The 12,217-nt window shown below is 43.0% G+C and overlaps 1 protein-coding gene and 1 long non-coding RNA gene across 2 annotated transcripts in view; one reads left to right on the top strand and one right to left on the bottom strand.

Annotated features, from left to right (window-relative positions):
- The window catches only part of LOC148005993 (uncharacterized), a 1,435,680-nt gene that overhangs the window by 788,156 nt on the left and 635,307 nt on the right, over positions 1–12,217 (bottom strand). The gene's annotated exons all lie outside the window — the stretch shown is intronic.
- Zswim5 (zinc finger, SWIM-type containing 5) overlaps positions 6,264–12,217 on the top strand; it is a 117,431-nt gene continuing 111,477 nt past the window's right edge. The window contains 1 exon segment of the mRNA NM_001401321.1: positions 6,264–6,905. Within this exon segment, the coding sequence (NP_001388250.1) occupies positions 6,287–6,905 (619 nt within the window). The 5' untranslated portion in view covers positions 6,264–6,286.

Raw genomic sequence — 12,217 nt, forward strand, 5'->3', positions numbered from 1 at the left:
AGCCATAGCCCCAGTCTGCATCAGCTCCTGCCTCCAGGGTCCTGCTCTGCATGAGTTCCTGTCTTGACTTCCTTTGGTTATAAACAGTGCTGTGGAAATGTAGGCTGAATAAACTCCTCCCCGACTTGCTTTTTGGTCATGGTTGTTTCATCATAGCAGTACAAACCCTGACAAGGAGAGAAATGGAAGCCAGATTCCATTATTAAATTAGTAATGAATGAGTTGCACAGTTTGTTTGGCTAAATCCTAATCTCTAATCCCTACTCAATCCCTCACCTTTGTCCAATCGCTAATCTTCATACCAACCTGAGATTAATGTTTCATCAGTTCAATCTTAAACACAGGCCCAAAGCCAGTGTTAGTTCACATGGTCCCTGGTGAAAGACCTGATAAAAGGCACTGTTTATTCCATGTGTAGATGTCCCTGAGCCCTGAACTTCTACAGGTTTCTGTTCTGGGTGTAGCCTACTACTTGTTCTCTGCCTCCAAACTCTATTCTGATTCTTCCTATGCATTAACCAGTGGCTCGCACTTCTGACTGACTGACAAAACCTCTGCCTTCAGGCAATTGTTCTCCTGTCCTCAGCATCCTTACCAGCCTGTCTCTGCTAACCCAAGACTGTTCCAGATCTTTAACTGATCTTTTAATGTTTTTCACAACGTCTCCTATCTCCTTTGCAGTCTTTTCTCATGCATTCTCACCTCAAACTTTTGAGTTCCCATCAATCTAGGATGCTTGCTGCTCCCAAATGTCTCATGTGACATGTTATTGCCATCTGTATTTACGTGTTTGTTCATCAGTTTCTGGAAGTAGACTATGTACCCCATGCTGTCTGTGTGTTGGATTTTGTATTTAAAGTACTAGATAATGCCAGTGCCAACATACTGGTATCATTTTCTTTTAGGCCATCGGATGGTCTTGGAAAGAGCTGGCAGATGTCAACAGTGGCCTCACATGTCTCCCCAAAACATTACTGATCATACCATCATACCCGCACATCACACGCTAACAAGGTTTCACTCTGGGTACCATTACTACCCCACTTTCTTATATTTCTTTTTTTTCCTCCCTCTTCTGCCATGTTGCTCTTTTTTTCTTTTCTTTTTTTAAAGATTTATTTATTTCGGGGCTGGGGATTTAGCTCAGTGGTAGAGCGCTTACCTAGGAAGCGCAAGGCCCTGGGTTCGGTCCCCAGCTCCGAAAAAAAAGAACCAAAAAAAAAAAAAAAGATTTATTTATTTCATGTATGTGGATACACTGTAGCTGTCTCCAGACACACCAGAAGCGGGCATCAGGTCCCATTAAAGATGGTTGTGAACCACTATGTGGTTGCTGGGATTTGAACTCAGGACCTCTGGAAGATCAGTCAGTGCTCTTAACCACTGAGCCGTCTCTCTAGCCCCAACTCTTTTTTTCTTTTCTTTTCTTTTCTTTTTCTTTTTTTTTTCGGAGCTGGGGACCAAACCCAGGGCCTTGTGCTTGCTAGGCAAGCGCTCTACCACTGAGCTAAATCCCCAACCCCCAGCCCCAACTCTTATATTTCTAATGTCTCTTGCTACACACCAGTGCTGTCTCCTCTTCCTTCTGTTTCTTCTCCTTCCTTTTGTTTTCGCCCCTCTTTTCCTCTTCATTTCCACTATCTGAAGGAGACAATGGAATCCTTCTCATACTTCACTGGGAAAGCTGTTAGCCTGCCTTTTCTTGTCAAATATAAATCTATGTTCAGGAGAGATAATCTATGGTCACTTTGATGCTGCCCTGAGCAAATTCTTTGAGACAGCTATAGTACCGACAGGAAATTTCACGGGATTCAGAATTTAACACCCTAGATTTGATTCTGCTCTTGGCACTCATTTGCTCGTGGCCTTAAGACGCAGCTTTTCTCAGTCATCCGTGATACAGTAAATGAGGATGAAAGGGCTAATCAGTTAGGGATGCACAACCGAGTTACAAAGCAGCATTTAGCTGGATTAAGACGGTGGTATATTGACTGCCATGATTCAATGAATTCTCTTCAGCAATGCTATTTTTCCCTCAGCTAAAAACTGCAAAAGTACTGCACCAGTTTAAAGTATCATTGTTGCTAGATTTTCCTGCCTTTGTATCTTTCTGTAGCTTGTTCTGCATCTATTCCCAGTTCCAGAACAGCCACAGTTAAAGTGCTTTCATTTCTAATACCTAAAAAATTAGCAGGCCTGGGAAGTACCAGTGAGAGTTGGGTGTGGCAGGCAATATCCAATATGTCTCCCTAATTTCTCTCTCCTCTGGTGTGGTTTTCTCCAGCACTGAAGTAGGGCTGGACTGACAGGCTAGGTATAGTAGAAGTGATGGCATGTGACTTCAGGCTTGGTCATGAAGGTATTGTAAGCTCTATCCTGCTTGCTTCCAATTCTTTTAATTGGAAACCAGTCACTTAAATGCCCAGGTAAGCTGTCCTCAGCCCATATCTGATGCCAGTTTTGTGAGTCAGACCCGAAGAGCTTCTTCCAGAAGCCTTCACTCACAAAAACTGTGAGGAGTAATAAATTAGCGTTATTTGATGGCTCTAAACTTTGGAGTAATCTTACTCAGTGCTAGCTACATATTGTCAGCATTCACAATAAGGGGAAATATTTATATTCTATGATTAAATTCCATTCTAGTTGCATTCTCAGGAGAGATTTTAGAATATATGCATGTAAGAAAATCCAGAGAAGAACACTCATGGAAACGATGTTTGGAAAAAAAGAGAAAAAGGAAGCTTTAATGTGATGTCTGCCATTAATAAAATACAGAAATAATAGCTAACATTTATTATATAAGCATGTAGTAGGTATTCCATATATATTAATTATAAAACAACATTACTAGATAAATTTTGTTTTGGTTTTATCGAGACAGGGTTTCTCTGTGTAGCCCTGACTGTCCTGGAGCTACACAGCTGTGTAGCCCTGGCTGTCCTGGAGCTACACAGCTGTGTCGACCAGGTTGGCCTGAAACTCACAGAGATCCACTTGCCTCCACCTCCCCAGTGCTGGGATTAAAGGCTAGATAAGCACCCTTAACCCCACTTCACAAATCAGAAAGCTAACACATTTTGGGTCTAAGTCACTTCTTTCAGGTGTTTATAGCTAACAAGTAGTTGTATTATTCTTTAAAAATTGTGAGCGATCCATTTATTTTTTTATTTTTTGGAGATAGGATATCCCTTGCACAGTTCAGGCTGTTCTTGAACTCACACCAGCTCACGGTGGTCTTGAAAGTGTGATCCATCTACCTCACTTAGCCTCTAGAACATCAATTCAGGCATGAACCACTGTGCAATGCTCAAAATATTCCTTTAGAAAAAGTTTATGATTTATTTGTATGGGGGCACGCACATGCCACAAAGTGCAAGTGGAGGTCAGAGGACATCTCTTGGCAGTCTATTCTCTTATTCTGCCATGTTGATCATGGGCATCAAACTCAGATTTGAAGGCAGGTACCTTTACCCCCTCAGCTGTCTCACTAGGTAAAACCTGGCCCTAAAATACGATAAAGTCTTGTGTGTTTGTTAGTGCACCTGAATGTGGAGGCCGGAGGTTGATGGTATGTGTGTGTGTGTGTGTGTATGTGTGTGTGTAGGGTCTTGCTTGATTGTTCTCCATCTTAAATTTTGAGACAGTCTTTTATTGAATCTGGAGCTTATTAGTTTGGCTAGGCTGGCTAACCGGTGAGTTCTGAGGAGTTACCTATCTCAGGTCCCTTCAGCACTGAGGTTACAGGCATCTGGGATTTTACATGACATGCTAGGAAATATAAAAATTTGTTCATTTTTAATGCTTTTACATTTACACATATTTTACCTGCATGCCTGGTGCCCTGGTAGGTCAGAAGAGGGATCAGACCCCCTTGGAACTGTAGTACAGATGGCTATGAGCTATAGATGCTATATGGATGCTGGGAACCAAACCCAGGTGTTCTGCATGAGTAGAGTTTTTTAACCACTGAGCAATCGCTCTACTCATACTTATGATGCAGGCCCTTGATCAGGATCTGAGTCATCTTCACAGTCTCAAAATGTGATGCATTCTTAAAACAGATGGTTTTATGGTACCTGGGAATGCCTGAGGATTTTTATTATGCATAGGAAGACACAAAGTAACAGGAGGGGAGTATATATTTAATTAAATATACAAAACAGTTACACACATACAATTTGGAAATAAGACTGTAAGTTAAAATTATAGTTGCTTCCGAAACGTTTATACAGAGAGGTTGGTGTGGACTTTAGATATGGTCAATAGTAATGATTAATTCTGAGTGAAGGCCCTGTGACTGTAGGTATGTTAGTCTTTTACTTTGCAGTGTCCTCAAAAGAAAGTCTGCTTAAACTTTACGGTTACCACGTTTAAGTAACATTTTTTTCCTGTCTCATGGTTTTTTAACCATGCTTGTCAAAGTAACACATTGGCCCATTCAAAATCAAATATTCTTTTTCTCTATTGTCTATCATCATTTTCCTTTCTATTTTAAAAATGTGATATTCTTTAAGCAGCTTTCTTTTTTTTTTTTTTTAAGAATTATGACAGGTGATAATCATCCCTTACTTAGAAATGTCTTCTGTCCTTATAAATCTATTAGTGGAGTCAAGGAGACTGACATTAAAAAAGACACACAGGTGCATGCACGCGCGCGCACATACACACACACACACACACACACACACACACACACACAATTTTGAAAAGAATGGGCCTTATGAAAGCCCATGACTATGGTAAGAGATTCAAGGAGAGGCATTTAAGTAGAGATTGATACTTCATAATAATTCAATTATACTTGCAGAAATAATATCAACTATTTATGAAAGAAGCAATTGACCTCATTTTAAATTCTTACATGCTATATGCACAGATATTACTGCCAGCTCCTTTTTACAAATCAATTGAGTCGTGATTAGCACCACACGACCATTAAGAGCGATTCACGTCTAGGTTATAGCCGGAGTTCTTTTCTTCTGAGATTACAAGCAAACCCAAACTACTTTGGCTGCAGTCTACCTTCTCTTATTCTTTGTATTCTCTCTAGCTGAACTCAGCTATCGTTCTGTAGCTACAGTTTCTAATACAGTTCCTGGAACTTTTTAAGAGTTGTAGTGACTACTTTGTCAGCAAATTCTACAGTCTGAGTAAAAGGCAGTCATAACTCCGTGCGTGTTGTTTATGAAGAAGTTATTGTTGAAGTTGTCATTCTTTTGTACCCATTAATGTACCTGGGTGAGGAGACACCGCAGTGAAGAAAATACACACGACCTTCACTGTTATGGAGTTAGTCAGTTAGACATCAAATAACCAAAAACAAACAAACAAACAAAAAACAAAACAAAAAACCGCATTAAATTTTAGGTAGGTAAATTCAGGGAATGAATAGAAGACAGATAAGAAAAACATAAAAATCCTAATTTAAATCCGAGGTAAGGGATTAGAGAATTCTATCAAAAACTACACAAAAGTGTTTTTCCCCACCTCTGGAGGATGCAAGGTGCTAAACCCCTCAAAGAACCCCACGAGGGTGCTGCTGCCTCAGCGGTGAGATCCTGGCGCCCTATTGTTCGGACTGGCTGGTGGACTTAGCCAGTTTCTGAGCCGGCAGGGACGCCGATGCTATCCTATATTGTGACACGGGGAGAGTTTTCATCCCGCGAACTTTCCGATCCACCCTCTACTCCCACCCGGTGGCTTCTTTCCTAGCATCTTTCTGTTTGGTTGGTGCCCCCTTGGGCTGCGAAAGTCGCCTGTCAATTCTGTCCGCAGCAGGAACCTCATTTGGAGTTGTTTCCTCTCCTCATGCCCCCCAAGCCTGGTACTTCATGGCGACAGCTGGCGGCCGGGTCTTTTTACTTGGCCACGCGGCCGTCCTCTTCGCCCGCCAGCAGGTGCGCTGGAGGCACCTGGTGCGGGGCGCTCCTCAGCCTTGGCAGCCCGCGGCCCCGCGCGAGCGCTCTGCTTGTGTTCCGGGATGGCTGCGCCCGGAGCGCGCCCGCAGCCTGTGCTCGCCCCCGCGTCTCCTCGCGCCCGCGGCGGCCCGGACGGCGCGCGTCGCCTCGCGCTGGTCCTCAGGCCAACCAGCGCCGGCCCGAGCGGCGCGAGCACGGGACTGGCCCCGGCTTCCCACTCGGGCCGGCGGGCTCGTGGGTTCGTTCGCCCCGCCCCCTCCCCACAGCGCCGCCGCTGGGCGCTTGCGCGGGGCGCGTGGCCGTGGCCGGGGTCTCCGCCGCAGCCCGAGCAGCCGCCTCCGCCTCAGTCAGTCAGTCAGTCCCCAGCAATGGCGGAAGGAGGTGAGCGAGAGGAGCTGCTTTCGCCGCCGCCGATCTCTCCGGCCAAGAGGCTGTGCTCTTGGCCCAGCCCGCAAGCTCACCACCCCCGCGGGACTCCCGGGGCAGCCGGCGGAGGGGCGGGGGGCGGCGGCGGCAGCTGCCTGGCCCCCGGGGCCCGCCCCCACCTGCAGCCGGAGTCCTTGCTGGACTGCGCCGCCAAGACGGTGGCGGAAAAGTGGGCGTACGAGCGGGTAGAGGAGCGTTTCGAGCGGATCCCAGAGCCGGTGCAGCGCCGCATCGTCTACTGGTCCTTCCCGCGGAATGAGCGGGAGATCTGCATGTACTCCAGCTTCCAGTACCGGGGCGGCCCGGGCGCCGGCGCGGCTGCCGGCGCGGCGGGGGCTTCGCCGGTCGAGGAGGGGCCGCCGCCACCCCCCGGGGCCGCCGCTCCGGCCGGCTCCGCCCCCGGGGCCGCCGGGGCGGGCGCGTCCCCCGGGCTGGGCGCTGGGACTGGCGCGGCGAGCGGCGCCGGCGGCGGCAGCGGCAGCGGCAGCGGCGAGGGGCTGCCGTTCCGCCGGGGCATCCGTCTGCTGGACAGCGGCTCCGTGGAGAACGTGCTGCAAGTCGGTAGGTGCTGCCTGGCCCTTCAGCCCCCCTGCCTCTTCTGCAGGTGCCTTCCCAAGCCCTGGGTCGAAACCCAGGCTTTCTGCCCAACTCCTGCATCCCCGCTGAAGGACAAAAAAGTGACATAAAAAACTTTTCCCAAGGTTTCTTTTAGGTCCACTACTGCTCTTTCCCCCACCGGCTGCCCCATTTCTTTTTCTTTTTGTTTGAAAAGCGAATGAGTCTCTTGGTCTGGGTCTCTCTCTCTCTCTCTCTCTCTCTCTCTCTCTCTCTCTCTCTCTCTCTCTCTCCCCGTCCCTCCCTCCCTCCCCCCCGCCCCCGCACTAAAGGAATAACGACGTGATGAGCCCTTTTGGATGCAACAATTTTCGAAACGCGTTTTACTGATTTAAGTTTAGAGGGAAAGGGATTGTTAGTTAATTTAGAGCAATAGGTTTTAGAGGGAGTGTTTGAGGGACAGACTGTCACGGCCAATCTGTAGTTATAGCAGATTGAATCTGGGTGTAATTAACTTTCACATCGGAAAAAGCAACAGAATATTGTGCATTTTAGACAATTTAATTGTCTGTTTTAATATTTCCCGCCCCCCCGAACAGTGATGCTTGGGAATCTAGGCTGCAGATTAACAATAACGGAAGATGGAAATGTGACAGCTTCTCTTCTCTACACCCCCATCCATGGGAAAGGGGAAAAAAGCTACACAATCTGGAGTGGGGGCGGGGTCTGCCTTCCTTGTCAGACTGGGGTAAATCAAAAGCCAGTCACGTTGGATGTTTCAAATGCTTTCATTTAACGCGTCCTCGCATTCGCTTTTGTTTTATCTTTTTGTTTGTACAAAAATGGAAACTGATTTTTTTTTAGTCTACTCTTTCTTTTGAGCTTCTAGTTAGTTTGTTAATCTTATTAAGTATTTAACTAAAGTGTACCTGATTTGTGGAATGATTAGAGAGGAAGAAAAACTGACATTGTTTAACATTAATTTGCTATGCATAATATTAAAAACACTTTTGGGGGGCCTATTTGGATTATTATAGCATTCTGGAAGTGCACATCTCCGTGCCTTTTATTGTACACTATATGCTTATATTTACTAAAGGAAATACTGATTTTTCTAAAGTTGAAAGAAGGATATTTCACAGGCTCAGGCGCACATACTTAAACAAAAACCCAAACATCTAGCTCTCTTCTCTTCAGGTAAAACCAACATATTTGGAATTATTTTCCTTTGAAAACTAGTACATCACAGATTTTTGCATAGAACAGTCTCTTCCAGTTATTGAGAATGAGTAAGTTCTGTCATATTTTTTTAAAAAGCATATGTAATTTTTAAATAAATATGAAATGAATATTTATGCTTATTTGAAAGATGCTAGTGCTCTGTGTACTTGTGTATATTTTAGAAAGAATGAGTTACATAAATAGGCGATTAGGGTATATAGCTTTAATATTGAAGGTTTTTTGTTTTTTGTTTTTTGTTTTTTGGTTCTTTTTTCCGGAGCTGGGGACCGAACCCAGGGCCTTGCGCTTCCTAGGCAAGCGCTCTACCACTGAGCTAAATCCCCAACCCCAATATTGAAGTTTTGAAAACATGAAATTGAATGTTTCGTTTTATTAATTTATAAGCTTTAATGTTTCTGAGAGTTTAGAACAGTTAACTTTTAAAGATTCTTATTTAAAACATTATACATTGGTAAGAGATAGTTCAGGTGATTGTCTTAGGGATAGAGATAGGTTCGAAAGAATTTCAAATTTTAAGGGAGCAAACAAGAGTTTTATTTCCCCCACCCCCACCTCCCAGTGCTGGGAATTAAACCTAGGGTCTCTGGCATACTAGCCAAGCACTCTACCACAGAGCTGTAACTCTGCCCCAAGAGGTACCTATTTTTAGGGTGATTAAAATGTCAACTTCCAAGTGAAATGAGATTTTAGAGGATGATCCAGATTGTATTTAAATCAGATATTCCTCTTTTAAAATGATAGTTGGTGTACTTATGGGGTAATGGACTCATACCCAGTCATTTCAGGCACCCTGAGAAAGACACAAATGTTTGATTTATTTGGATTTCCTAAAGAATGAATTGATACTATATTTGAGAACTTGCTCTTTGTGGTATTTATTTCTCTGACCTGAATTTGTTCTAGTAAGTATGGAAGAAGATGTCTCATTTCTTTATAATTTAAAGTATTTTGCCATGAATCACCTCATAATATATAAAGCTAGAGAGCCATCTCTCTTAAACTTTTGTGTGACTTAATCTAGATAGTCAATTTTCTAAAAGCATTGTCAAATGATAAGTGAGTTATTTGCATATAGTCTGATAGCAAACCTGTTCTTAAGCTTACAATCTCACTTCAAACTCATTTTAATTCTTACGTTCCACTAAGAATTCTTCATATTTCCTTACTACTTCCAAAACATACCATGATCTTGGAACTGAGGATTGTTAAAGGTAGAAAGGAAGAAAATTCCAGATCTGTAATAACAACTTATTCTTTTAAAAATTTAAAGATTGGGCTGGAGAGATGGCTCAGCAGTTAAGAGCACTGACTGCTCTTCCAGAGATCCTGAGTTCAATTCCCAGCAACCACACGGTGACTCACAACCATCTGTAATGGGATCAGATGCCCTCTTCTGGTGTGTCTGAAGACAGCTACAGTGTACTGATATAAACAAAAGTAAATAAATATTTAAAAAAATTTTTAAAGATTTATTTTATGTATACATGTGAGTGCCCAGATGTGTGCCTGATGCCCCTGGAGGCCAGAAGAGGGTGTCAGAAGCCCTGGAACTGGGGTTGTAGATGGTTGTAAGCCATAGTGTGGGTGCTGGGACCTAAACCCAGGTCCTCTGCAGGAGCAACAAGTGTTCTTAACTGCTGAGCCATCTCTCCAATCTTAAATTTTTGTTTTTGTTTGTTTCAAAACAAAGTTTCTTTTTGTAGCCTTGGCTGTCCTGGAACTTACTCTGTTGATCAGGCTAGCCTTGAACTCACAGAGATCGCCTGCCTCTACTTCCTAAGTGCTGAAATTATAGAAACAAACAACCAAACTTTAATATCCTTTAAAAGATTCATAACAGAATTTTTAAAAAATATTTAAAATTTTTAATTACTTAAGTATGTATGTGGGGTGCGTATGGAATACAGAACGGAGGGTAGGCAGATCCTCTGGAGCTGGAGTGACAGTGGTTGTGAGCCATCCCATGTGGGTGCTGGGAACTGAACTCAGGACCTCTGTAAGAGCAGTCATCAAGCATTCCTAACCAATCAGCTCTCCAGGCCTTTAGAATGTGTGTGTAAAACCAACACTGAGGTAGAGGCAGGAGAATGATGAGTTTGAGGTCAGCTTGGGTTACACAGTAATATCTTTTCACAGACATAAAAGCACAAAATACTAAAGTTTTTATGGAAAATAAAAGCAAACCAAACTTTCATAAAGACTATCTAGGTTAAATTTTGTAACTTCATATTGCTTTCCACATGTAGGCTAAATTCTGTAACTTCTGATTATTTTCTATGTTGAATCAGTGTAGAAGTCAGTGTGCTTGATATTCAGTAGAAAACACCACATTTTGAATGAAAGCTAAAACTTCGTACCTTGATGTCAACGAAAGGGAGGAATGTAGGCTTATTCTGTTTAAAGATACACTTCTTTTACATAACAATACTGAATCAGAAGTATTGTTCCTTTTAAAAGGGGAAATTAGTCTTTTTGTGAATTTCTCTAAGTTTGAAGGTGTGTTAATAAACTTGCAGTCTGATCCCTCACTATTATGAAGGTAACATAATTCAAATTTTAAAAATGTTTTATTTATTTGTGTTTTATATTGATGCCAGGTGCTACCTTGAGTGGAAAAGTATGACTACAAAGCTAATAGTTGTAGCAGAAAAGGTCAATTTCAGGAAATTATCCATAATTTAAACATCAAGTAGTAAGTCTGTAATTATGCATAATTGTGTATCATCAATAAGCATATCTGTGACATTTTCTGTGTATCATAACAAGTACGATAGTTGTTCTTTTTGTTATTGTTTGTTTGTTTTGTGATATCTAGAATGGAACTTAGGCTAGGCAAGCACTCTGCTACTGGCTTATACCTGTAGCCCTAGTTATTGAATTTTTTTTTAAGATTTATTTATTTATTTTGTATATGAGTACACTGATGCTGTCTTCAGACACACCAGAAGAAGGCATCGGATCCCTTTACAGATGGTTGTGAGCCACAATGTGGTTGCTGGGATTTGAACTCAGGACCTCTGGAAGAGCAGTCGGTGCTCTTAACCACTGAGCCATCTGAATTTTATATGAAGTTAATTTTCATATATAAATTGGGAATACAAAAGATATTTACACCTACTAGAAAGGTTTATAGCATCCCTTGTAGACTTGACTAGAATAGGTAAAATTACAACAAAATTTCATAATGGAAATGGCTTAATTTATACGTAAGATAGTTTGTCAAAAAACTAGTTATGGGGCTCACTGGTTAAGAGCACTGACTGTTTTTCCAGAGGTCCTGAGTTCAATTCCCAGCAACCACATGGTGGCTCACAACTATCTATAGTGGAATCTGATGCCCTCTTCTGGTGTGTCTGAAGACAGCTACAGTGTACTTATATAAAGAAAATAAATAAATCTAAAAAAAAAAAAAAGTCCCAACTAGTTATGTACCTTTAAGGAATATTTGGTGACATTAAATTCTTTTGTTGTTTGAGACAGAGTCTATGTATGCCTGGCTGGCCTGGCACTTGCTATTTTTGTAGACCGGGCTGAATATGAACTTACAGAGATTTGCCTTCTCTGCCTCTGCAATACTAGCATCCAAGGTATGCACCGGTATGCAGCTTTACAAACCTAAGTCACACTTATTTATTTATGTCTCTCTGTGTGTGTGTGTGTGTGTGTGTGTGTGTGTGTGTGTGTGTGTGTACTTGTGTGCACAGGTCAGAGAACAATTTATGGGATCAAATTGTTTTCTCATCCACTTTGGTCCCAGGGATCAAAAATCAAGTTGCTGGGCTAGGTGCTAAATGCCTTTATCTACTGCGACATGTCTCTCTCTCTCTTTTTGTAAATTATCTTTAATATGTTTTTGTAATCCACTTGTTATTCCCCTCCCTGCTTACCCTCCTACAGTTCCTCATCCCATCCCCACCCCTGTCTCCAAGAGGATGTCCTACCCCACCCAACTCTGCCAGGCCTCCCTGGGGCCTCAAAGCTCTCCAGGGTTAGGTGCCTCTTCTCTCACTGAGGCCAGACCTGGCAGTGTTCTGCTGTATATTTGTGGGGAGGAGGTGGGGATTTGTACCAGCTGG

This window comes from Rattus norvegicus, chromosome 5 (assembly GCF_021556685.1).
Source record: "Rattus norvegicus strain SHRSP/BbbUtx chromosome 5, alternate assembly SHRSP_T2T, whole genome shotgun sequence".
Classification (NCBI taxonomy): domain Eukaryota; kingdom Metazoa; phylum Chordata; class Mammalia; order Rodentia; family Muridae; genus Rattus; species Rattus norvegicus.